This window comes from Episyrphus balteatus, chromosome 3, assembly GCF_945859705.1.
Source record: "Episyrphus balteatus chromosome 3, idEpiBalt1.1, whole genome shotgun sequence".
NCBI lineage: Eukaryota > Metazoa > Arthropoda > Insecta > Diptera > Syrphidae > Episyrphus > Episyrphus balteatus.
Window position 1 is genome coordinate 88835992 of NC_079136.1, and position 26204 is coordinate 88862195.

Genomic DNA, 26204 nt, shown 5'->3' on the forward strand with positions numbered 1-26204 from the left:
ATAGAACTGAATTATATACACTCACTACTATGTGTATAGTGTTTTTTTTAATCCGCTTAATTGCAGGTAAACTAGGTGGTATACAAAACCTTACACTTGAAGTGACGACTAATTGGTTTAGAGGCTTTTGCCAACAAGCTTTTTGAGTGCTGCTTCTTTTGGGGAGAAAATTCAAACGTTTTGCAAAATTACTTCTGAGCTCTTTATTTTATTCAAGTTTAAAATAAGTTATAAAAAAAGACTGTCACTTGGAACCTATAGTAATTACGTAATTGAGAACACTGTGAACGCTAATTTCGTTGAAGAGAACAGCAATCCTATAAAATAAAACCGAAGAGTTGTCAGTTTTTGTAATATTGTAAATTTTATTTTCTTACTATAATAGTTAAAAAAAAAACTAAAATATGCTTTTATTACGCACTAAAAACTATTAAATAATTTATCATATAGTTAAATCAAAAAGAGTCGAATACTTTGTTTAAACTTTATCAAAGTTCACACAACTAAAAGTCGCTCTTCGCTTTTTTATCTAACCATTTGATATAAATCAGATAAATTATTTTATAGTTTTTAGTGCGTGATAGATTTTTTTTAAAACCGTGGTTTGTTTGCCCAAAGATAGCCCAACTTTATTTTTACTATCCTACCCTTAGTGTTAAACATATAGCAACATTATTTTTTTTGTTCAGTGTAAAAATCGTTGGTTTGTCACTGTGGCTCTTTTGCCCAAGTTATGTTCAGGCTAAACCACCATTTATTTTGGACATCCCAACTTAAGTTAGTTACTAAGGACAACTAATTTCATTATTTTTTTTTAGAAAAAAAAAAATAGTGCGTATACACCACAGTGACCTTTTTAAATCATAATTTGAAAAAAAGTAAATCCACTTGTGTGGGCACTGCGCCTCAAATGTTTTTTGTTTGAATTAGAATTCTTACTTGATTGAATGTAGTCCATAATAACATTCTGTTAAGAAGCTTAGGTTGATTTGTTTTATTTTAACATAAAAACCACAAAATACAAATCATTTTTTCAAGTGTAAAATCATTGATTATTTTGGTTTGCCATATGAGTACCTAGAAAGACTACATTCTTAGTATAATCCATCCAAACATTTTTAAAATTTTAAAATTAACAGCAAATATAAAATGGTATCTATGTGATGTGATTTCGTTTTTAGTACATGAATAGTACTTTTTAAACTAAAAAAGTTTAATATTTTAATAAAGTATAATTAATTTTGTTCAATGCGACATCTTTTATTAGTAATACAGTAAAATAAGTAGAAAAAAGGGGTAAATCTCGGAATGAATATTAGTAGACATTTTTTTTGATCAATATCTTCCTTTTGCCATTCTATAACATATCTCAAAAGTCTAGAAAAATCTCATGTCCGCTTGTCGCGATTTCAAGGTCAAATCGCGAAATGGAGATTTTCAAAATTAGAAAAAATAGGCTATGGTATCATATACACATATGATTTCAAGGTATTTTTTAATGCTGATTCGAAAAAATCTAAAATCAAGACAATCTGACGTCTCTGGAAAAAGTTATACCTGTTTTTCATCTTTCAAACCATATTATTATAACAGTTGCTAACTTACTACCGAATAACCCTTAAAAGTAATGGTAGCGGAATCATATTTTGCATGAAGGTTTTCATATCCATTATCATTAAGAATCAAAACAATGCAATGCAAAAAAAAAACATTTATATCTATGACAAAATGGTATTTTTTGAGAAAAGGAGAAATTTTGGGATGTGCACTAAAAAACATCCTGGTACAATCTTGGAATTAGTGCTAATAGGCTAATTTTTTTGTTTCTATCTTTGTTTGGATATTCTATAACTTATGTCAAAAATCTAAAAAATCTCATGTCCGCAAGTTCTAATTTTCCAGGTTAAACTAAGTTAGGTGCAGATTTAAGAAAAATAATAAGAAAACTTTAGATTCTTATATGTATACCAACATAACCCATATCATTTCAAGATATTTTTTAACGCTGATTCTAACAAAACCCACAAACAAATCAATATGACCATCCCTGAAAAGTAATGTACCGTATTCATGTTGATCTGACACAAATATCTGAAGAGCAGTTTTTCAATTTTTTCAAATCTGCACCTTATCTTCAAACCAAGAAAATTAGGACTTGCGGACATGAGATTTTTTTAGATTTTTGAGGGTAGTTAAAGAATATCCAAACAAAGATTAAAATGAAAAAATTAGCCTATTAGCACCTATTCTTAAGATGAACAAGAATCTTCTTTAGTGCATATCCTAAAATTTGCCCCTCCATCAAAAAATACCATTATTTCGTAGGTATATATATTTTTTGTAATGGATTGTTTTGATTTTTAATAAAGATGGATTCTAAAATCTTCATGCAAAATTTGGTTCATCTACCATAACTTTTAAGGGTTTTTCGGCAGTAAGTTTGCAACTGTTATAATAATATGATTTGATATATGAAAAAACAGGTATAACTTTTTCCAAAGACGTCAGATTGTCTTGATTTTAGATTTTTTGGAATCAGCATTAAAAAATACCTTGAAATCATGTATCATATGTGTATATGATACCATAGCCTATTTTTGTTAATTTTGAAAATCTCCATTTCGCGATTTGACCTTGAAATCGCGACAAGCGGACATGAGATTTTTCTAGACTTTTGAGATATGTTATAGAATGGCAAAAGGAAGATATTGAGCAAAAAAAATTTCTACTAACATTCATTCCGAGGTTAAACCCTTATTTGACTGGATTATAGGTAATAAATCAAACGAATAATAATTATTTACACAAAATTTACAGACAAATAAACTGAATATTTATTAAGAAATGACAAAATGTATCATTTAGTACTATTTAGTACAAACTTTGACATTTATCATTTTATCATTTGACATAAAATAAAAACTCTCTGTGAAAACTGAAATGATAAATGTTTTATCATTTCACAGTTTAACAGGTTGGGCATTGATCTTCAGTAAAAAGGGATTATTTTTAGGGAAAAAATTAGGTCCTTTTAAATTTTTTTTTCTTTTATTTAAAAAAGAGTATTTTTAAGATAAAAACTATCAACAAACTTGAAGCTAACCATATTTTACAAAAAAAAATTGCCATACTAAGGTTTTCTTCTTACACCCACCATTTAGAAATTTCAGCATAAAATAATATTAATTTAAAAAAAGAGTGTGTGTACAGTAGGGCGTTCGTTTTTAAGGTTTTTTTTTCGAGAATAAAGTTCCTAAGGGCCAATTTTTCAACAGTCAGTTAAACAGTCAGTTAGTACTTATTCTCCTGATAGAGAAAAAATCATTTTTTCAACAGGCAGATTTAGCTTATTCCTATGAATAAAACTATCTGCTTCTTTCAGAGACGAATAAAAATTATTCTAAGGAATAATATCAATAAAAATACTGTGTCAATTGTCAAAGCTGCTTTGAAATAATTTTGACAAAGAATACAGAGGAACACAAGAAAACAAAAACAATTATAAATAAAAAAGACGTTTAGTTTTGAATATTATTTAATTTGACAATTTTTTTTTGTTATTCTGTAGAATAAATTATTTTTGATTGAAAAATTCAATGTTGTTATCCGATTGTTTATGAGCCTAATAAATTTATTAGTCGAACAGTTAACTGACTGTTTATTAGAAGATGGAAAAATCGGCTCTAAGTGGAAAAACTGTTTCTAAATAATAAAAAAAAAAATCCTCTAATTATTTCATTTTTTTTTTACACTAGATGGCGCCCCAAGAAGGTTAAAGTTTTTTTATTATTTGAAATACATAGGTATGTGTTGACTGACTAAACCCCTGGTCCTAGAAAAATGATTTATACCTTTTTGAAAACCTTGTTTAATGTAGACAAAAATTTCATCAAAAAGTCTATATTTAAAAAAAATGGAGCATCAGTCAACACATACCTATTTTAAATGAGAAGAAAGAAATGCCCTAGTGTACAGGTTTACACATGTGCACGCGATTGAAGTTATACTTCTACTCACATAAATTAAATTAGCACAAGATACAAAAACGGTTTTACAAGATGGTTCTAATATCGTTCGTTAATCCCTTTGACATAATTGTCAAAAAATAAATTTTCACTCTGGACAAATGCCGAAAAAGAACTATAACTTCAAAAAGCATGTGAAAGTTTCAATTGATACAATGTGTCCTTCTATAGCATGACTGAACCGTTAACGAGAACTCCAATTTTTCAATGAAAGTATAAACTTGTGGAAACCTTCTAATTTTTGCATTAAAAACCTGAAAAATGTAAAAAAAATGCATTTAATTCCATTAGCTATGCATAATATGCATCCATGACATATGCAATGCATTATAATATGCGTCTACTATTTCCCTATTTCATAAAACACAAAAAAAAAAAACTCCTTAATCCGACACACAAGGACAAGGACCCAACCATTAATCCTTAAAGTTTATTTAAAAACAAAATGGCATCATCACTCACTTGTTGTCACTCCCAAGCGAAACGACAAAAAGATGGAAATGAAAACTTTATCAAATTTTTCTTCACAATCTTTTCATTTCTTAATACTGCGTGTTTTTTGTTTTTTTTTGTCTCCCAATTCTTAGAAGTCCTCTTATATATTCCTTCTGTCTCTGTTGCTTCGAAAGCAAATTGAAGGTAATCTTTTATATGGAAATCTCAGCGACTTTCTACTCTGTAATTCGTAACGATAGATATTAAAAAAAAAAAAAATAATAAAAATTCAAGATAAGTATAAAGCTTGCAGCAGTGAGTTTTGAGTATATGTATTTGCAGTAGTATGTTCAGTAAGAGTTTACTAAAAGTTCTTCACTCTTTCTCTCTATAAGAATAGGAAGGAAGGAAGGAAACACATTTTTTTTTGCATTTTTTATCAGTCACCATACTACTCTACCTATCACCACCTTCACCCTTTTATATCCATGCCATTTGCTGCACCAAAGTTGTTCCAAAGTCGTGAAGGACAAAAATAATCTTTCCATGAGAATTTTTTTTTTTTGCAAACATAATGCTCTACTCTGCTCCTTCCAGGAACCATACTTACGCCATCGTTTGTTGGTTGGCGTTTTGCATTACACACTCAATTTCCCATTTTGCTTTTTAAAAAAGGACAAAGTCCTTAAAAAAATGGACACTATAAGAAATGAGTTTTTTTCCAGGAATAGGTAAGTAAGTATGTAACCAAAAGCTACAATATTGTTTTAATAATATTTTTTTATCTTTGTCGTAGATTCTTAGAAATTAATCTAATCAAATAAAATATTATTTTTAGAATTTTTTAGAAAAAAAAACATTTTTCCTCTTGTTGTTTTCAAATCTGGCCTATGTCTCCCGCTTGTAATTTCTGTGAAACTGTTCAGTTTTCTATTTGTAAGTGAAATAGCCTGTGGCACCTTGACAAACACAAATCTTTCCCCAAGTTATTTCTTAAACAGGTGTTTAAAATGTATTTATTAATGTGTAATGACTTTTTTCCTTACTCGAAGTTTTGATTTGTATATGCACAACTTTTGCATTATACAGATTAGGTTGTCAGTTTCATATACGTTAACCTACGTAATGGGTAGATTTAACGCAATGCAAACCCAAGTGACCATTTGTAAACATACACAATCAAAAGTATATCACAACAACAAAAAATCAGAATAGTATACATATTTTATTTGAAAAAAAGTCAGTATATGCATTTCAAAAAATATTTGGGACACTTAAATAAAAAAATTTAGGAAAGAACCAATGTTGAACTACATTAATGAGGTGTATTTTTCTTTAGCCAGCGCATATGCTATAAAAAAAAAACAGAATTAGCAGAATTTTTTTGTTCAAATATAGGTAATGCTGGCAGAATTTTGAAAAGCAGAATTTTAAAAAGCAGAATAGAAAAAAAGCAGAATTTTGAAAAACAGAATTTTCGCTGAAAAAGCAGAATTTTGAAGCCAGAATTTTGACCCGATCCCGATTTGGATATGTCGAAATCCCTTAGCAAACAGAAGTAACTTAGTTGCAAACTCTCAGAAGTGTCTCACTCCATGAAAAAATGATTACCAAATATGAATATACATATACACGCAAAATTTCTAGTTTAAATGGTAATTTTGATTTTATACACAAAGAGTTACGTATACGCCACAGTGACCAATCTTGAAATATAAAATTATATAGGTACAGTAAACAAAATATCTAAACAGATTTGCCACTTACCTGTCATGTCAATAAATGCAAAACAAAGCAGAAAAATAAAATAAAAATAACTTTTTTGAAAAATGTCGACCAAACAATTTCAAAATTCTTCATAGCCTTAAGGTCCGGAAATGAACAGTGTAATCAAGGACAGAGAGTATAGTTGGAATATGAGATTTTTTTTTTTGAAATTTGAAAAATCTAAAAAAAATTTCAAATCCTATGAAATAATACTTACTTTTTTTAATCCACATCTCGAAACTTCTGTCATCCACATATGTTCCACAAGTTTCTCAGGGTTTTTTTTGGGTATGACTTAGACCTTTTTGAAAAGGTTTCAAAGAGATCTTTGTATTATTACCATTCGCTTGGTTGTGCTGTTTTATTAAGTATAGGTACTGTTACGATTTAAGTGGAAATCAAAAAATGGCAATATATAAGGGAACCAGGCCGAAAGGCTCCGATTTTGATGATCTTTTTTTCAAACGTCGGTAATTAAAAATACTTTAACCTCTACGAATTAAAAATTTGTGTTGCTTTTTTAAATTTTATTGAAGTCTTTTGGGAACAAAAATTAAATGACACCAAAAGATTGTGTTGGTTGTTTAAGGGAACAAATCATTAAAGCGATAACAGATGCAATATTCTCACAAATTTACATCAAACAAAAAAAAAAAAAAATATTTGACCATGAAAACATTTTTAAAAAGCTAGAAGCTTATTTTTATTTCTTAAATTAAAATTATGTAAATGAATGAAATGTTTTTGAAAAACTATTCCTCAAACTCAGAATTAAAAAAAAAAAAAAACGTGTTGAAGAAATTTTAACTTTTCTTAGAAAAAAAAAATCCTAGTAAAATAATAATTAATTTTTAATTTTTTTATAGTTTCTTCAGTGTATTACAGTTAATAAGAAATAATTAAAAAATTGTTTAATTTTCAAAAACCTTTAAGTTAATGTTTAACATTGAAACATAAAGTTATTTTTTCATTTTGAGAAAATTTTAAGGTCTTGTTTGTCAAAATCTTAGAGAAAATCAATTAAAAAATAAATCCAATCAAATTGAAGTAATTTTTATTCTTCTTCAAAACTGTAATATATACCGTTTTATCTTCTGAATTCAAACAACAATTTTTAAAGATAAATTCATAATTTTGTTAAAAATACGTTTGAAAAAAATCATCTAAAATGTTATTAATAATTCTTTAAATTTTTTAATTTTACTAATAGCTTTTCAAAAATATTAATTTTTTAAGTGTTGCCGTTGTGTTCAAAATATTTTGTTTGTGTTTGAAGTCAATTTTTGATAAAATTACATAAGCTTGCGTTGTGTTCGTTTCATAAGCTAGCCTAGGAGACTTTAGGAGTAAATCTTCACAGAATTCAGAGACTGCTTCTATTTTTAAGCTTAAATATGACGGATGTTTTAAACTCTGTAAAGTTACGAGGATCTATATCTTTTTTTAGAGTATTTTTTTTATTGATTAACTTAGGTGCAGGGAACTAAGTCCACGGGAACTAAGTCCACTGAGGGACTTCGTTCTCATTGAGTGGGAACGAAATCCACTTTAGTGAAGTGGTTTTCTTTCCCATTCAATGTGGGATTGAATTCCACTCTCTAATGGGAACCTAGTACACACTCAAAAAAATAAAAGAGAATTTATTTCCAACAACGATTTAATAACGAAAAACGAAAGTAATTAAATAAGCATGATTGTTCGTAAAAGTACTTTTTAGTAAAAAAAAACGCGCAACGGCATGAGTCCCGATTTTTCGGAATTTATGTCCCACTTTACTAGAATCCAATTCGGGATTATGTCTCTACTGAGACATAAGTCCCAAAAAAACAATTTCGGCACTCATTTCCCACATGTACTTTTTTTTTTACTTTTGCGTATAAGTACCTGAAGAGACAAGTTAATATGACCACTGCTGATGAAATAGTAGAACTGAAATAGTAGAACCGGTCTTGATTCATTTTTGTCGGTAGTACCTAGTCCAATGCAAAGCACAATTACAAGATGTTGAAAAACAAAAAAGAAGTTGGCAAACTTAATGGTTAGTCCAAATAGCATCGTGACAAAATAAGATCATGGAAAGTGAAAGTCTTTTCGAAAATATTTTTGATATGTATTCTTTTTGAGTTAATAACAGGGTGAAGTGAAAAAACTTTTGCTCACATGAGAATCTTTTTAATTTGTAAAGTTTGTTGTACAAATTAAAAAGATTCTCATGTTAGCAAATGTTTTTCCACTTCCCGTTTGTCAAATTATAACACTTCACTAACATACAAACATTTGCGTCTGCCTGGCGATCTAACATTACCTAAACAGAGGAACGAACTAGCGTTAGCGGCCATTGTTGGCTGCTTTTTAACTAACTGAAACCTTGCCTGGGTCGCTTCATGGGTTCTCAGTATTTTCAATCCCTTTTAGGGTTCTCTGTCCCGCTCACGTAACTTCGTTGCTCCGCTAAGGGTATGTAAAGTCGCCAGCCAATAACAACACTTTTTTAACTAAAATTGTGCCTCGTCCCGTGGATGTTAATTCCAAATTAAATGGAACTAACATCCAATTGGGTTAGTTCCGTGGGTGTTACACTCTTTTCAGTTTCTTGAAAACTGGATCTCAAAATGAAAAAGTCAAATTAAAAACTCGCGACTCTTTTTCTTCTTATTTAACTTCTTCTTGGTGAAATGGGAATTAAGTTAACATTCAGAGGGAACGAAAACCACACGTTTTTTTCCGAAATTAGATTCCCACCTATCATGGGAACTTACTTCACTTTACTAAAGTGGGTTTCGTTCCCACTGAGTGGGAACTAACTACTTCAGTGGACTTAGTTCCCGTGGACTTAGTTCCCCGCACCATTAACTTAATAGTTATCTTTAAATTTAGCCCGAAAATAATTCAACGATTTATTTTTTTATTTCAGAATTAAAATAAACATCCATCGGAAAGATTTTAACGTGGATTAAGTTCTCCATCTATTTTTATTTTCCTTTTAAAATGTTTTTTTTTTTTTTTTTTTTGATGAGTTCTTAAGGTTTTCTATGTGTATTATTTCCCCTGCAATTCATATTTGGATGAAATTTAGTTTTCATTTTTTTAGAACGTGTTCCAACAATCAAGGTTTACCCATCCAACTCCGTATAATAAGTGCAGAGTAGGGTACCAACAACTGCTTATCTTTTGTTGGTAAGCGATCCGTCTAACATTTGTCCATATTCTCATTATCCTTGGGTGTGTTCCTTTCAAAACCAAAAACCTAAGTGCCAAACTAGAATAGATGAATGTACAGTATTGTGTTGCGGTGCACATTTACTGTATATGGAGTAAGATACTCCTCCTGCTAACTGCTAGTAGCAGTGCACTTGGGTTGTCCGCAGTGCACTTGTCCTTTGTAGTAGGTGGTATATGTCTGGGATTTGTTTTCAAGCGAAGAAGAAAAAACCAAAGTATATATTCAAGGAATAGCTTTTAGCATTTTTAAGAATAAGTAAAGTCTTTTCTTTTAATGGCTTCAGCCATCTCTAAAGGGTAGCATATATGGATAAAATTTCATTGTTTTAATCCTTGAAAGGTAGAAAGAAAGGTGCACACAGTTCAGGTTAGAGAACAATACTCTTAAGTATGGGCTTTAAGAAACATGTTCATTATCAACTTTACAAAGCTACTATAGGTGTAATATAATGGAAAAGACTTGCTATCGTGAAACTGAAAGTAACAAAAGATTTTTTATTTTATTTTTGTGTAAAGATATGCGCCTTTGCAATTTTATATGAAGACAATCAGTCAGTGTCAATCTGGGGACATAAACAAGACGCCGTTGACGTCGAATCGATCAATTTAATGCTACTTCTCTCACACACACACACAAAGTTGTTCACAAGGAAGGATACCTACCGCATCAATCAGAAGAAGGAAGGAATCATTGGGGATTTTGTATTGCGTTCTTTTAAATAGGGAAAAGTACTCGACACTTGTCAATGTGGTAAAGTAATGAAAGACGTGTGTTAGTGTGGTTGGTTGTATGGCGGCTGGATGACTGTTCTGTTTGACAAGTGAATTGTGTAAATAGAGTAAAATTTGATTTGGCTTGGTAGATTGCACACAGCAGAAGAATCCTTGTTTACAACTTGAATGCGTTTGTCATGTTTTTGAGTTAAAAAGTTAAACTAGTTTTATGCACAAAAGAAGATTAGGAGAAAATTAAAGTTTTCCAGACTATCTACAAAGAAAGGGAGATTGAAACCAGAGATTTTATGTTGTTGACATTTTTGAGATATTTCATTGAAGTTTAAGAAAAAAAATTGTTCATATTTTGGTTGTTTTGGAAATCATTTGAGATTTCACAGGAACAACTTTAAGTAAAAAAGGAGTTAAGAGTAGGGTCAACAACTTTTTGGAATAAATTGTAGACACAAAAATTAAAAAATTGCATAGTGAAATTTATTGCAGGTTTAGTAGACCATTCTCCCAAAACAAAGAGGCTATTATAGCAATTATGGAGTTTTTTTTTCGTGGTTAGGTGTTGAAATCTTCAAAATATTCTATGAGAACCGGACACGCAGGCTCATAGATATGTGGGACTCTTATCATACTAATGCAGCGGATTGCTGCATTAAATTAAGCAGATTTTCGCTTGGTTTTATTCCAAGATGACTTCCGGCTTAAATTAAGGGGACAAATTGTCTTTATTTAATTTTTTAAATGTGATAGGAAATATTTCTTTGATTATTAAAATTCACAGTATGTTCATGCGAAATGCTTTTGAGTAAAGGTCACTATATTCAATCACTCTACTTAAAATAAAAATATTCAAAATCCATTTAATTTAAAAAGAAAATCATTTTATTTTTATGTGAAAACACTTTAATTTAAAAAAAAAACAATGGCAGGGTAGCGATCCTACAACTGTTGGGTCACTAAGCGGGAGCTTAACCCTCAGAATATCACACTGTTGGAAATAAGTAGGTATAATAAACTGCAACTAAAGCTGAAGTCTGACTATAATTTTTAAATATTTATTTTTGGTCGTTTTTTATTTTTAAGATAAAAATTCATACTAAAATTCTCACCAAAATTGACAGAATTTAAGCGGATTCCTCTTGTTTTAAGCGGGAACGGGAATCGTGTTGTTACAAGAAGACTGAATTTAAAAAGGTCATCATCTTATTTTACCGTGTCTCTTTATCTCCGTGTATAATTTGATTATAAATCAAAAATATAATTTTGAAAAAAACTAACTTTAGGATTTAAAAAAATAATAATTAATATTTTTTTTTTTTTTGAAAAATCAAGTTTTCGAAAGTGCGCTCATTGAATAAAAATACAAATAGGTACCTAATTTTTTTTAGATTTTCGAAAAAAAATCCATTTTAAAAAAATTCCCCCAAATTTTTCCAGCAAGACATAAAAAAAGTCATGCCATTTTTATGAAAAAGAAGCATCGCAAAAAAATGGTCCACCATATTTGAATGTATTTTTTGGAACACATTTTTGGGTGTATTTATCATTAGGATATGAAAATGCAGAAAAAAAATAACACTGGTCTGCAAGGAAATTTTCCTTTAAATAAATCTATACTTTTATAAAGGATTTTTGTATGCTGATTCCGAATCCGAAGTCAGAATTGACCTAGCACGTCACGTTTTTTAGTTATTCCCGTTAGAACATCTGAAAAAGCTATTTTTTTTTGCTGTTTTCTAAGAAATATTTTGGCATAGTATAATCTTCTTCAATTAAAATTGTTACGGTTTATGAAAGAACTTATTTTTTTCTTTCAAATTCAGTTTCAATCTTCTCAATATCTCTTTTCATCTCCGAGATATCTTAATTTAAGTAAGTTTAGTAGGTTTGGCATATCTTACCATAAAAAAACTGATCTCTTAAAATTAATATATCTTTCTCCTTAGAACAAAAGTATACTTTTCTAATGGACATTAGTGTGCTGATTTTGAATCCGTACTTAAAAAATTTCGGTCAGCTCTGGTTTTTGAGATATAGTAGTTTTTTTTGTTGAGATTTTATAAAAAAAACTTGATTTTGTGATTTGTGAATATCTCAAAATCCTGACGTGATAGAATTTTTTTGACTTTGGATTCTAACTCAGCACAAAAATTATAAGAAAAATATACTTTTGTTTCTAGGAGAAACAAATCTGAAGCCTTACAAGTCAGTTTATTGAATAATTTATTACAAATAACATATTTCTAAATAGAAAAATAGTATATAAAATTACAAAACACGTAAAAATTTTGTTTAATGTATTTTATTATGGTTTTCTTTACATATTTGACTTTTTAAATATAATGGGCATTGATATTTTACATTTTCCTTAATTAGGGTGCTTTTTTTCATGTAGGATTTACTAAAAAGTGAAGGCATTCGATATTTCTGCTTTTTTTGTCAATCAGTATTTTAAAATATGAGTAAACATTAATGTAAAAGGACATATTTGGTTTCAATCGATAGGTTATATTATGATGAATAAGTCCTCCAAATTTGAGCTCAATGTGACAAATAGTTTTAATTTTATACAAGTTCAAATGAATCTAAAAGGGTAATTTTTTAGAAACTACCCACATTATTCAAAAATCATTTTTACAAAAATGGTACCTGATAGAATTTTTCTTAAACCAGATTTAGATTCCGGAAAGTCTAATCTTTAATAATATCGAAAAATTATTTGAAGGAGAAAAAAAAGTTAAATTTTGCAGACCAGTGTAATCAGTCTTTTAAAATATTTTTCGTTTAAAAAATTAATTGCTATTGAACTACTGTTAAATTTTGTTGTTTAATGTTCATAGACCAATTCCATGTTGAACAACTAAACTGAATACAAAATTGTTAAAAGATCATGGTAATTGCTAGGTATAAAGGTCGACTCGGTACGTGGTTTTAGTAGTTCACTGGAACTTTTTTACATTTATGATTATTTTTACCTAAGATATATATTTACTATTCAAATTGTTTTATAACTATAAATAACTTTTAAACCTATCTTTATTTACAGTTTGATTATGACTTCGTACTTAAACTTATGGCTGTGGTTGGTTATGGCAAAGTGAATGGATCCTTAGACGATACTGTTATATATGCAGATCTTTCAATCAACGTAGAAGATACTCGACTACGTTTGAATGATTTCCGGATAATTAAATTTCGGTAAGTGTCTAAAATCAATCCTTAAGTTCTTCCGTTTTATAGTTTACATATATAAATTCTCTCTCTTTATTTGTGACTTAAACCCACTACACTATAATCTATCTTTCTTATCCTTAAATAACAATCGTATTGAAAGCCCAGGAATTGAACAAATCATGTTGCTTGATTTCTTCTGATCTCTAGACATTTTCATATAAATGATGATGAATGCATATTTTGGTTTAACGACAAAGTTTGTTATTTACCAAATGAAAATGCTCACTCTCTGACTCTGTACTATATCTATCTACTATCGAAAAGGATAACAAAATCTCAATAAAATGTATGTATACGAGTATATAGAAAGACAAATTCACATAGCTTCTTGAGAGAGTAGCAAAATCATTCTTCAAAATAGGAAGTTTTCCAAGTCAATGCAGGATAATCGAATCATTTCCCAATTTTCCTTCGTAACCACAAAGCCATTCAATAATGTACCAACAAAAAAAAAAAAAAAAAACAAAAAAACAACTACTAACAAAACACAAACCTCTTTTTCGTCATGAGGTTGGCAAAATGTCCTTCAGATAACCCAGTCAAACTTGTAGGTACATTATTGTGTCACCTGGTGGAGAGGTTTTCCTGGGTCTTTTGAACGACTGAATAAACGAGTTTCCTTTTCCTGCTGCACCTCTTCTACGTACATACTTTATGCCTGCTTTCAAATCATCCAAACTACACTACATATATATCGATATCTAAAAAAAAAAAAACTCTGTAATCTATTGTATGTCCCATGATGAATAATGAATATTATACGTATGTATCCTTCCAGAAATATCCAAGTTCAATTGAGTCAAAGGAGATTCATTCAAGAGCTGACCGGAGTCATTTTGAGTCCAATTACGAATCTGTTTCGAGACAGAATAACAACATCCATTTCAGATGGACTCAAGGAACAAATGCAAGGAGTAATGGACGATTTCAATAACAAGGATCCTTTGGAACTGAGGACATTTGCAAAACAAATGTTGGCCGGTCTAACTGGTCAAAGTTAGAAATAAGACCAATCGGAGTTAACTAGATTTGTGTGCCAAATATTTATAAATGTATGAAAGAGGGTTGGGAAATAGAAAGAGGGGGGATGAAGAAATAAAGTGATTTAGATTGTCTACTCTATTGTTAAATAATAAAACAAAACAAAAAAAAAATAAAAAACTCATCCTTTAATAGTCCTTAAATGATGACAAATGTAAGATTTCAAGCGAAGTGAGACAATTGACCGTCCATAATGTCCTGCAACACTTTGACGTTAAACGAAGGATACTTTTGAGGACTTGAAAAGATAAAAGGAAATCCAAACAATAGGTGCTGCACTTTGGGCGAAAGATAATGAGAAAGTATCCTCCTGCAGCTGGTTTTCTATAGAGATACTTTATATCCTACTGCAGTTCAGAATGAATGAAATTGTGTGAGTGTGTTTGTCCAGTATTTCAGAATGAGATTTGCCAGAAGGACCATGGTTTTGTTGGTTCGATTAAATGTGGTTTGATGGTAGATGAAAGCACGTCTGTCTGAGCTTTTTGTTGTTGCCGCTTAAGGCAGTGAGACATTTTGTTTACTTGCGCTAACAAAATGTGGTTGCACAGTATAGTAAAGTGAGTATACATATGTGTGTGTGGGGGAGTACCTATAGAAGTGAATGGGAGAGTAAGTTTCCTCCGGCTACCAGCAAAAGTACACAAACTGTTTTTCAGAACGATCACCAACAATGACGACGACCGCAACGCCATGGATTAATATTCTGCGATATTTATCTTTTTTTTCATAGATGTGTGCGTCATTTGATTGCCCTTAATGACAAAGAAGATAAGGATGTGCAAAATTGAAAAGGATACTTTATTTTTTTTTTTTGCTTAACCCTCTGTGTGTGTGAAGATAGGTACACAAAGAGTTAAAAGTTTTGAATCCCATAGCAAAATGACTTAAATATGGTATGGTAGCTAGAACTTAGGGTCTGGAAAAGATACCCTAAGTCTAGACTTTATAGGTAGTCAAAGGTTTTATTTAAAAGATTATCCACCCGTGAATGGTAGGTATTTATAAAGTCAAAACTTTTTACAATCCACATTTATGTATTCTGTCTGAATGTAGGTAATGGAAATAAACTTACTTCAAAGGGATTGTTACTTGTTACTGATTGTTTTTTAACAGAAGATTAAAAGTTACAAGCATTTTTAATATCACAAGAAAAACCAATGCTTTGGATAAGGTTTTCATCTTACCTTGATTTTTCATAGAGTATTGGAATATAAGAATCATTTTAATCGACTTGTGTCCTTGAAATCATAAAAGGACCAGTTCTTCAAGTTGGTTTCTTCTGTCACTAAAGTAGCTGCCCGACTAGTTACGGGTATGTACCAATAAAAAGTTTAGTATAAAAATGGATGATTCAAATATTGACGAATAATGGAAGAAGAAGGACAAAGAAACTTGAGGCTAAAATCACTACGTGCATCCGAAATATTAGTGAAGAACATTGATAACTGGAATGGAGAGTGCATGCAGGAGAAGATACAGCTACAATTTCGTTCTGAGCGCAAAGGGAATAAGGGCCTTCAGACCTTAGCAACTACCTTTTCACCACCAACGAAATTAAAAACATTACACTCACCTTTGCCCAAATAACAACTAAAAACAGAGATAAAAACTGATCCAAAAGGATGCTTACAAACTTCTTCTCTTCTTCTATGAATGATGCTCGAAGTGTAACATGAAGATACATCTATAATATTAGGTATAGTGGAAAGATGGGTATATTTACTTTGACGGTTGGAAAACCATAACCAAATTTGGTACTAGACTCAGGGAGATCAATCCAGCGAGCGAAATTTCTAGCACTGAATTTCCACACATCAATCATCATCAGGAGCCTTGCCAGTTATCAGGCCAGGGAATTTTTAGAAAATTTAATTTTATAGTGCTCGAACATTTCTGGAGGAACATTGTTGTACCAGAATACTTTACTTTAAGGCTATATATAAAAAAATTGTCTCATAGGTAGACATATACCTATTTCGAATGAGAAAAAACTTTAACCCTATTGGGGCGCTTTCTAGCGTCAGAAAAAAAAAATCTGAAAATATTAGTTAATTTTTTTTATTATTTAGAAACTGTTTTTCAAAAAAACAGTGATTCAAAAATAACACTGGTCAGCAACGAAAATAGAGCTAGAACCAAACCATACTTGTGTGCTGAGTCCGAATCCGAAGTCAAAATTTCACTGGCACATAACGTTTTTGAAATACTTGAATATTAACAGGTCAAAAACGCGCGTCAAATTACACCCCCGTAAAATTATTATTTTTTTTCAAATCTTCTTATGCAATCTGAAAACGCAATATTTTATCGTCCTTAAAATATTTAAATTTTTTTCAAAATTAATTTTTTTTTCTCAAAGATATTGGAAAAAGAAACTTATGATATCTCAAAATCAGTATTATCTTAATGAATGGTTCTTTTTGATCCAAATTCCAGTTTGCGACTTCTGATTTGTATTTTAAAAAGCGACATAATAAGAAATAAAGTAATTTTTTTGATTTAACATTAAAAAGAACTTCATTGAAAATTAGTTTTTGAGAATTTATAGTGAAAAAAGTTATGAGTATAGCTCAAAAATTAGATGTGATAGAACAAAACTGTAAACAGTTTGGAATTCAGCACACTAAAGTCAATCAAAATCTCCTTACAAAGTTCTTGCTCAAGACTTTTTTTTATTTTTGCCGACCAGTGTAAAGAGCTAGTGAGTTTTTCACACCTGCACCGCAGGAGGAATAATAAATAGTGACTTTCTAGTCTTGATTGCATCCTTGAATCATCTGGAGTGAGTTTCTCAGAAAACCAGGTGTAAATTCTGGCTCCGTCTTAGATATCCTCCACAACTTCAAGTTTAACGCCTGACTAAATTTTCCCTAGACCGTTAAGGCATCGCATTTCTTTTTCTGGTAAAAATTAAAAAAAAATGAATATATTTTTCTTTAAAACAAGTCGCGTTGTCAAAATTAGTATCTATTTACGATTATTTAACTATGTAAATGTAAGTATATTTCCGTACCTAATATAAAAGTACATTTTGTTAGTTAACATATCCTTAAAAATGTCTATTCCTAATTCATGAGCTTCCCTCAACAAGTAGCCCAATAAAACCTTATCCCATATTGTTTTGGGGTTAGAAAATTTTATTACTGATGATATTAACCTTAACTAAACACCTTAAAAATACATTCTTACATTCCTAGCCAAAGACAAAATCCAAGAAAATTTTCCTTCCTTGTGGATGTAATTTTATATATAGCAAAAAGCAATGAAATCCAAGTACTTGACATTCCCAAAGTACCTAATAAAATTACTCTGACAGATCGAGTTAATTTTGTAATTTCGAAGGCTGATGAATTCTTTTTGAAAAGAAGAATCCCCTTGTGACACATACTCAGTTTCATTTCATACTGACATGGGTTTGATAGTATGAAGTCGAGTTGGCCCGTATTAAATATTCATTAGAATGTTTTACTTTATTTTTTTTTTTTGTTTCTTTTCTTTTCTTTTTTTGTATCTATCTATCGTTTGGTATTTTTTTTATTTTTTGGTTTCTCATTCTGGACTATTGCCTTTGTTGTCGAATTCGTTACAAAGTTTTCTATTCAACAAAATTTTTACCTCTACCTATGTTTTTCGGTGACAGTCAAGTTTCAAATTCACCCTCATCTCAGGTAAAAGGTACCTTATACATATACAATATCTATCAAACAAAAACATTTTATGAGCTGTGATAGACTAGGGCAAACACCTTGATTTACATGCACGAGACTGTTACGATGTGGTTGGTTGATGCTCCTCTGGATTAGTACACCTAAGGGCGCAATGCAATCAAGAGACTTCTTTCATTTTCTTCCTGCCCTGGTTTTTTGTTTAACTTCTTCTTTACTTTGTCATTTATCATCAGACCGATTTGAGGGGGTTCGAAGCATAAACCACGACATAAAGGACATAAATTACCTGGTAAGTTTGAAAAGTCGGGATATCCTATTTTGAAACCCACACCTAGGGGTTTATTTCCGTTTTTTTTTTTGTTTTTTTCTTGTTTAATGTCAAAATTTCCTTTGACTGTACACCTTTGATTGAATGTATATTTGAGCATTTACATAGACAAATTACCATATGTAAAACAAAGAAGTAAATTGGGTGGCGATGGAAATGATTCTTTTGAGTATGATGATGAATTATTTGCATTCCTTTGGTTTTGGTTAAGCGGGATATGCTCAAGGGTTGACATAAATACAGTTTCATGAAAAAGAAGTGTAGTTGACATTTAGAAGAATACTTAATTAGAGTTAAAAGTAAATTTTTTTGTACAGATCTTTTCTCTCTGAAAACATTCTAGACCAGGGTCGATAATTTTTGAAACCAAAAAAAATCATAGTAGGATGAAACTCATTGGAAAAGGAGGTGAATATGATAAAAATTAAAGGAAAAATAAATTACGGGCGATCCGAGTTCAGGAAGTTTGTAGGTTGAGTTTTTAATGGTAAAAAATGGTATATCTCGATTTCCGGCAAAACTACAAGTTCTATGAAAAAAAGTTGTATGGCAAAGTTGTAGGTAATAAAAAGATCTACAACTTATGCATTCACAATTTTTTCACATATGATGAAATATGATAATTTATATGAAAATTAAAAAAACCGAGTTTTTGGTTTTTCTAAAATTTTTTTATCATTATTTACAATTTTGGCATATTTATTAAAATTTACAATTTAACTACTCAAAAACCAATAGATTTATCAATGTCACTTAAAATCTAATGGTTTTTGAGTAACTAAAGTGTAAATTTTAATAAATAAGCCAAAATTGTTAATAATGATAAAAAAAAAATTTTCGAATTTAAGCTTTTTTCATTTTTTGCATTTTCCGAAAATATGTACTATGGTATACTAATGTAAATTTATGTTAACACCATCAGAAAGTAGAGATTTTAACGAACAAATTACAAACCGATTTTTTGAAAAAAAAAACTGATATTTTGACACGTGAATTTTCGATTGAAAATTAGGGTGTCAAAATAAGGTTAAAAAATTAATATTTTAAATCAAATAAATTGCTGTGTATTTGAGACATAATAAGGTAGGTTTTCACAAAATTTCGTACAAAAAAACATCTTTTTGAAAAAGATAAAAATAAAAAACCAAAAACTCGGTTTTTTTAATTTTTGTATAAATCGAGATAAACCATTTTTTACCATTAAAAAACTCAACCCACCCACTTTCCGAACTCGGCTCCCTCGTAATTTATTTTTTATTTAATTTTTATCACATCCTGCTATGATTTATTCTTACTTTTTAATGTTTTTGAAGGCTTCGGCACTGGTCTATTCGGGGACTGAAAAAATTAAAAAGATCCAGCTATTTCTATTCTAGGAAATTTATAAAAATTTACCAGAAATCCGATTTCGGATTTCAAGACGTGCTTCGACGGATTACAGCGTTTTGTCAATAAAGCTGCTTTTCTTACTGACATGGGAATTTTCAATTTGGTGAAATATCTCCTTGATTATATGCGATATCACCCCCCAAAACAATGTGTCCTTGGGACACGAGACATGTCTCCTTTGAACATGAGACATTTCTCCATAGCATATGAGACATGTCTCCTTGGGACAAGGGACTAGACCCTAGAAACTAGTTTTGGGACATGGGATATTTTTTTATTGAGGTATGGGATATGGGCCTTTGGGACACAAGACGTGTCCTCTTTCTACTTGGGACATACATATGACATTTCCCTTTGGGACATGGGGCTGCCCTTGGGTCATACGACATGTCCTGTTAAGACTTACCACATTTCACATATCTTCTTTGGGCATGCGACATGTCCTCTTGGGACATACGACATGGTTTCCTTGGGACACAGAAGAGATATAGTATTGCATGTCCCCCTTAGACATAGGACATTTTTTCTCGAGATATTCAACAAGTTCCCATGGGACATGCACCCTTGGGACATATGACATATCCAGCATTTATTTTATTTTGTATTAAGTTAATGATCTTAGACATTTTAAACAACTTTAACCAGAAGAGTACATAACAATGTCCAAACTAGAAGATCTTTATGTATATTTTTTTAAACTTTTTGTAGCCATTCTAAATCTTATTTTTTCAAAACATAAAAAATGACCACCAGCAACACTGCTGCAAGAAAACAGTTTAAATCAACTCTTAAACATTTTTTACTAAAAAAAGTTCATCTAAGAGCCCTCGAGGTTTAAGGATTAGTTACGGTTTCCAAAACATCGACATTCTCCAAAGAAATGATTGTAAATGACTCCAAGTTAATCCTTTATCCTGTCAATATCTAAAGATTCCCTTTAAACTGGAACAGCAGTTGACGGCTGCTGGTAGTAATTAGCCAACAAAATGAACTTCACCTAAAACTTATCCCTTCTCTAGATTTTCCTTGACAATTTCAAAGTATGTATGTACTGTTATATTATATATAAATGTATGGTGCATTAATACCTATCCAGCGAAATATAGGTATTTGTTTGTCGGGGAAAAGTGTCACAGTTTACTGTTCATCGGACACGTTGAGCGGAAGCGTGAACTTACTTTAGATTTTGTTTGGCTGGCTGGCTGGTTGGCATTAGCATTTTGTGGCAATGGCTGTGGTAATGGTGACGGTGATGGTGGATCTTATGAATGCTCACTTGGCGACAGATTGTTCACAAGGATATGCGAGGTTTAAAAAGTTTCTCTTCGTTGTGTGCGCGGAGTTAGATACAGGGAAAGTGGAGAGGGTAAACAAAATTTTGTCGTTGTAGCGATAATTTGAAATTAAATAAGGACACGTCGGATACTCTGTGAAAGTTTCACTGACAAATTTGTGCAACTGAGTAGCATAGTTGATCTAAAATGAAAAGATGGATGAGCTATACTGAAACTGACTATTGCCTAGAGAAGTTGTTTATTTTAAGGAAATTGGTGTTCAAACTTTGACACCGCATTTCATACTTAGGGAATTGTTTTGAAAAGTTTATCTATACTGTACATATATAAGGTCAAACACAATAATAAAGTTGCTTGAAATAGCTTTTGTTTGATTTTGAGTTGATTTCTGATGAATTAACACAAATCCCAGTCACATATTTTTTCTTAACTTTTGTGATTTCATATGAAAATATCTTTCTCGCTTTCTCGGTACCCTAAAGAATTTCTGGTCTGAATAAAAAGTGATTTGTTTAAAAGTTGTTTGTTACTCTTTAGAAGTTTTAACACTTCCGTTAATTTATAAGATGGTTAAAAAAAGAAGAATTTTTGATACTTTTTTTTAATGAAAGAAATAAGTATTTATTGCAAACAAAAAAACTTTAATTTCAAAAAAAAGTATTTATTGCTACTGAAAAAAATTGCATTAAAAAAAATGCTGTCGCAACTGAAAAATATTTGCATTTAAAAAAATTAAATTTTTATTGCAAATAACTAAAAATATTTTGAATGAAAACAAAAATTTTATTGCAAATAAAAAAAAATTCAGTGCAAAATATGTGCATTAAATATTTTTTTTTTAATACTTATTCGTCGAACTTCTTGCAATTTTATTTATTTGACCATAAATTATATTTCAACTATAATATTGAACCAAATGTAAGGCCAAATAGTCAAAATTAAAAGAAATTTGACGAATATAAAAAAAAAATATTTAATGGACACATTTTGTATTGATTTTATTTTTAATGCAGAAAATTTTTTATTTCCAATACACATTTTTTTTAATGCAAAATATTATTATTTGCAATAAAAATTTTATTTTCAATGCAAATATTTTTTAGTTGCGATAAATATTTTTTGCAACAAATATTTTTTTTTTTAACGAAATTTTTTTCCTGTTGCAATAAATATCTTTATTTTAATTTAAAATGCATTTTTTGTATTGATATTTTTACAACTCTGGCTCAGATATCAAATTTTCAATAACTCAATTGATTTTTTTAATTGTGTGTTATAAAACTTCAAAATTTACCATTTAGTGGAAGTAACTTTCAATTTAAAAAAAAAAAATATTACACATACACCAGAGTGACCCGATTTGATAATAGTTAAGTATTCAACAAAATGCTTCAGTATGTAAATTGGTCGAATAAAAAACAAAACGATTGTAATAAAGAGACAAGAAGGCTAACAGTCTTTGTCTCTTAGTCAAGGAATAAAAAATAAGTATTAGAAAAATAGCAAAAATAAAAATACTAAAAAAAAAACTACTTTAAGTCCGTAAATTTCTTATTTATTACTAAAATCAGTGGTCAGTACCCATTAAAGTCCAATCATCCAGTGATCTATTAGTTATGAAGATTATGAAACCTTTAATGATTGGGAAATCTAACAGATTTTGATTCGGTGTGAAAATGATCTTATTATTAGAAACAATCTCATCACATTGTAACTAAAAAAGATTTAATACAGCAATTTGTAGACTAATTTTTTCAAAAGTGTAGAAAAAGTTTTTGACTAAAACTTTAAAAAAACATTGAACAATATAGGTGTTGAAGATGAACTTTTTGACTGAAAAAAAAAAAAAACATTGATTTGTCCTGAGTAAAGAAAACGAAATTTTATTTTTTTCATTTATTTCAAAAGAACTCTACACATCTCATAGGAATATCATGTGAGTCCGAATATTGTCCATCACCAAATATATGGAAAGGTACTTCAATATCCTATATACAAACTACTCAATCCCCAGTACAAGGAACATCTTGGACTAAAATGTTTCAAATCGAATCATCCAGCAGCATGACCCCTTGGAGAATTTCAATTCGAAAAGGGCCTTGACGAGAAATATATATATATAAGGTGAATAAACTGAATAAGAATGAATGCAACTTCAATGATCCTTATTTAAGTCAATAAAATTCCCATCAAGATATGCTGACAGGTTGTGTTAGGTTTGGCTTGGTTGAACTGAGTTGAGGCTTATAACGTTAGTGTTCTTTATTCACTCTGAACAAATGCCCGTTCTATGCTTATGCATAAGGTAAAGTAAATGTCTTTGTATGTGTGTGTGTAAGAGTATAGGTAGTTGTTTATTTGTTTTTTACAAATGAAACTCTCTTGCAAGAGATCCTTTTTCTCGCAGAACAGAAAGACATGGGCGGATTTATTATTTTCTTTATTCTGCATTCCGTCCAACCACATCGCTCGAAGCACCACTTCCACACTTGGTGCGGTGAAGGCGCAGCAAATTTTTTCTTATAAAATGATTTAGACGTGGTGCGGCAGTGGTGCGGTGGTTAAACATTTTTTTTTATCATTGTGCGGACGTGGTGCGGTGGTACAGTGGAATAGATATTTTTGATAATGGTGCGGACATGGTGCAGCGGTGGTGCGGCAGTCAAAAAGCCGTGTTGCGAAGGAATTCCTTTTTTGCTTGGGTTACCAAATTCTAAATTATCATAAAATGACCTTTAACTATTTACAGTTTGGATTTGACTACCTATTAGTTTTTGAAAGCTGTCTTTTCCGTTTTTGCAAGTGCTCTACTCAGCCCTTTTTAGATTTAAATGCACAAACAGTAGATAACTACAGCAAAATTATTATGGTTGCTCATGTTTTTATGGTCTTAAATAATACAGGATTGCCCCATCTAGTATTTCGCCCTTTTTTGTCTAAACTGTATGGAATGACAAGTCCCTTATAAGCAAGAGTGTAAAAAAAACAGCTTCGTTCAGCCTGTAAAAGTGATGAAACTCATTCCTATGAGTATAGATTTAAAAAGAAGAGTACGTACACTCAAACTGAGTTCCTGTCAATGTTGTTTATTGTTTGGTTCAGGTCAACACACCTGCACCACTGTTTTCATGTGTATTTTTCATCAGGTGATGCTGTGACCTGCAGTGCAATTGTTATTGTGTTACAGATAATATCAAACGTAATTTTCATTGTATAGTTTTAGGATGACAATTCACTAGGATAGATAATCTCAATTTAAATCTAAAGATAGATAATGTATGTAGGTGGCAATGTATATTCAAGAGAGTTTAGATTCAAATTAGATGCATGAACAAATACCTACTCATTGCAAGATAATTTGACAAAAGAAAACATTTTAACAAAAAAACATGATCTATAAAAAATATCTCAAAAAACAAAAATCACAAAAGTAAAAGCATTATTTTTTTCACAAAGTGGTTTGTTTGTTTTGTACTTCAAGATGAAATCTAAGGTTTCTGCATCAATTTTGTTAGTTTTTCAGGCGGAAAAAGTATCATAAAATCAGTTTGAAAATTATTAGTTTAGCTCTTTTTCACTTTTTTGGGTCTATATGTGGTTAAGCATTTGAAATGATAAAAAAAACTTCTAAAGTAAGTTTGAACCAATGAAAAGTATATTATTATAAGAAATGTAGAAAAAATATAAAAAGATAGTTTTTGAATATAGAAAACATATTTTGCAATTATTAAACAAAGTACCTATGCCTCTTCATTTCTTACAAAATAAAGACATTTTAGAATTTGTCATTAAATCAGCCCTATTTGAAAATATTTGTTTACATATCAACATACTCATACATACAAATAAACAAATTTTCAAAACAAAATTTAAAAAAAGGTAGGTATTCCGTTGAAATAGAAATATTATTCAATATAATTTACGTTCCTTTGGGAATATAACTACTTTTTCAATATAAGCAAAAGTAGTTCAAAGTAGTTTTAAGTACTAAGCAGTAGATAAATGTTTCTAAAGGAACGCAGCTATACAACAAACCTAAAAATAAAGTTTCAAACAAATTTTTAACATTAAAATTATTAAAAACTTCTCGCACAATAATCTTCGTTGAAATCGGTTGCCGTTCTATTGCAGGTACCGTTAATAACGGTTAAGAGAATATTGTAACGAATTACTGAACTTCTATTAAGATAAACATCTGAACACACTAACTACAACTGTGAAGATAAACATCTCAACGCACCTTTAGTAATAAGTGTGAACATGCCTTTAAATTTCTGAACACACCCCCGGACATCCAAAATATTCCACTGGAAGTATGAAGCGCCCCCTCTCGGAAAGGAAGTTTCGAGAAACAAAGACGACAAAGGGTGCATATTATAAAAAAGAAAGAACAAAACAAAGTGAACCACCCGACAAACAATTTTGGTTCTATAAAGCTTTACAGATGCAATTGTTGCTTCTGTAAAGCATTATAGAAGCAAAATTGTTAGTAGGGCAGATCAGAGCAACCGGAGCTCTGTCTCGCAATTCTGTCTGTCATTATCTCAAGCTACATACTAAACCACTGAAGCGATTTGCTTCAAGCTTGGTAGGTAGTTATTTGTTTGGTAGATTTCCCAATGGGATCTTAATTGCCGTATGACCAAATTGGAAAAGTTGCTTTTCTCAAAAGCGGTTGTGTCGATTTTGAGTAAGAAAATTAAGGGTCTGTGGCATATTAGGTCCTACTTTTGAAACAAAAATAATATTTTTGGGATCGTTTTCCTGATTTCTGACTTTCTCGTAAACTATTTATTCGATTTCAACGAAAATGTTTTTGTAAAATTGAATTTGTTTAAATATCGTCGGCGTAAAGCAAAATTGTTCTAAATCCACTTTTTTTAATAAGGGTATTCACGTAACGAGATAATTTGCTACTTTGCAGAAAAATAGCAAATTCCGCAAAAGGTTTAAATGAACACCCCAGGAGAAAATAATTGCGTAAACAAGGGAAACAAACAGCTGTTTGTTAAACGTCAAATTGAACTTATAAAATTTGTTTAATTAATAAAATTAAGTCAAGCTAATT

At 30.4% G+C, this 26204-nt stretch overlaps 1 protein-coding gene across 5 annotated transcripts in view; it reads left to right on the forward strand.

Annotated features, from left to right (window-relative positions):
- Nucleotides 1-14548, forward strand: part of LOC129913831 (uncharacterized) — a 58156-nt gene extending 43608 nt beyond the window's left edge. For 3 of the 5 annotated variants that reach the window (XM_055992721.1, XM_055992718.1, XM_055992722.1), the window contains exons 4-5: nucleotides 13225-13376; nucleotides 14191-14546. In XM_055992721.1, coding sequence (XP_055848696.1) covers nucleotides 13225-13376; nucleotides 14191-14413 — 375 coding nt within the window. In that variant the 3' untranslated portion in view covers nucleotides 14414-14546. Of the gene's footprint in view, nucleotides 1-13224; nucleotides 13377-14190 lie in introns of all 5 variants that reach the window. The other 2 variants (XM_055992720.1, XM_055992723.1) reach the window with 2 other exon arrangements.
- Nucleotides 14549-26204: the final 11656 nt, after the last annotated feature.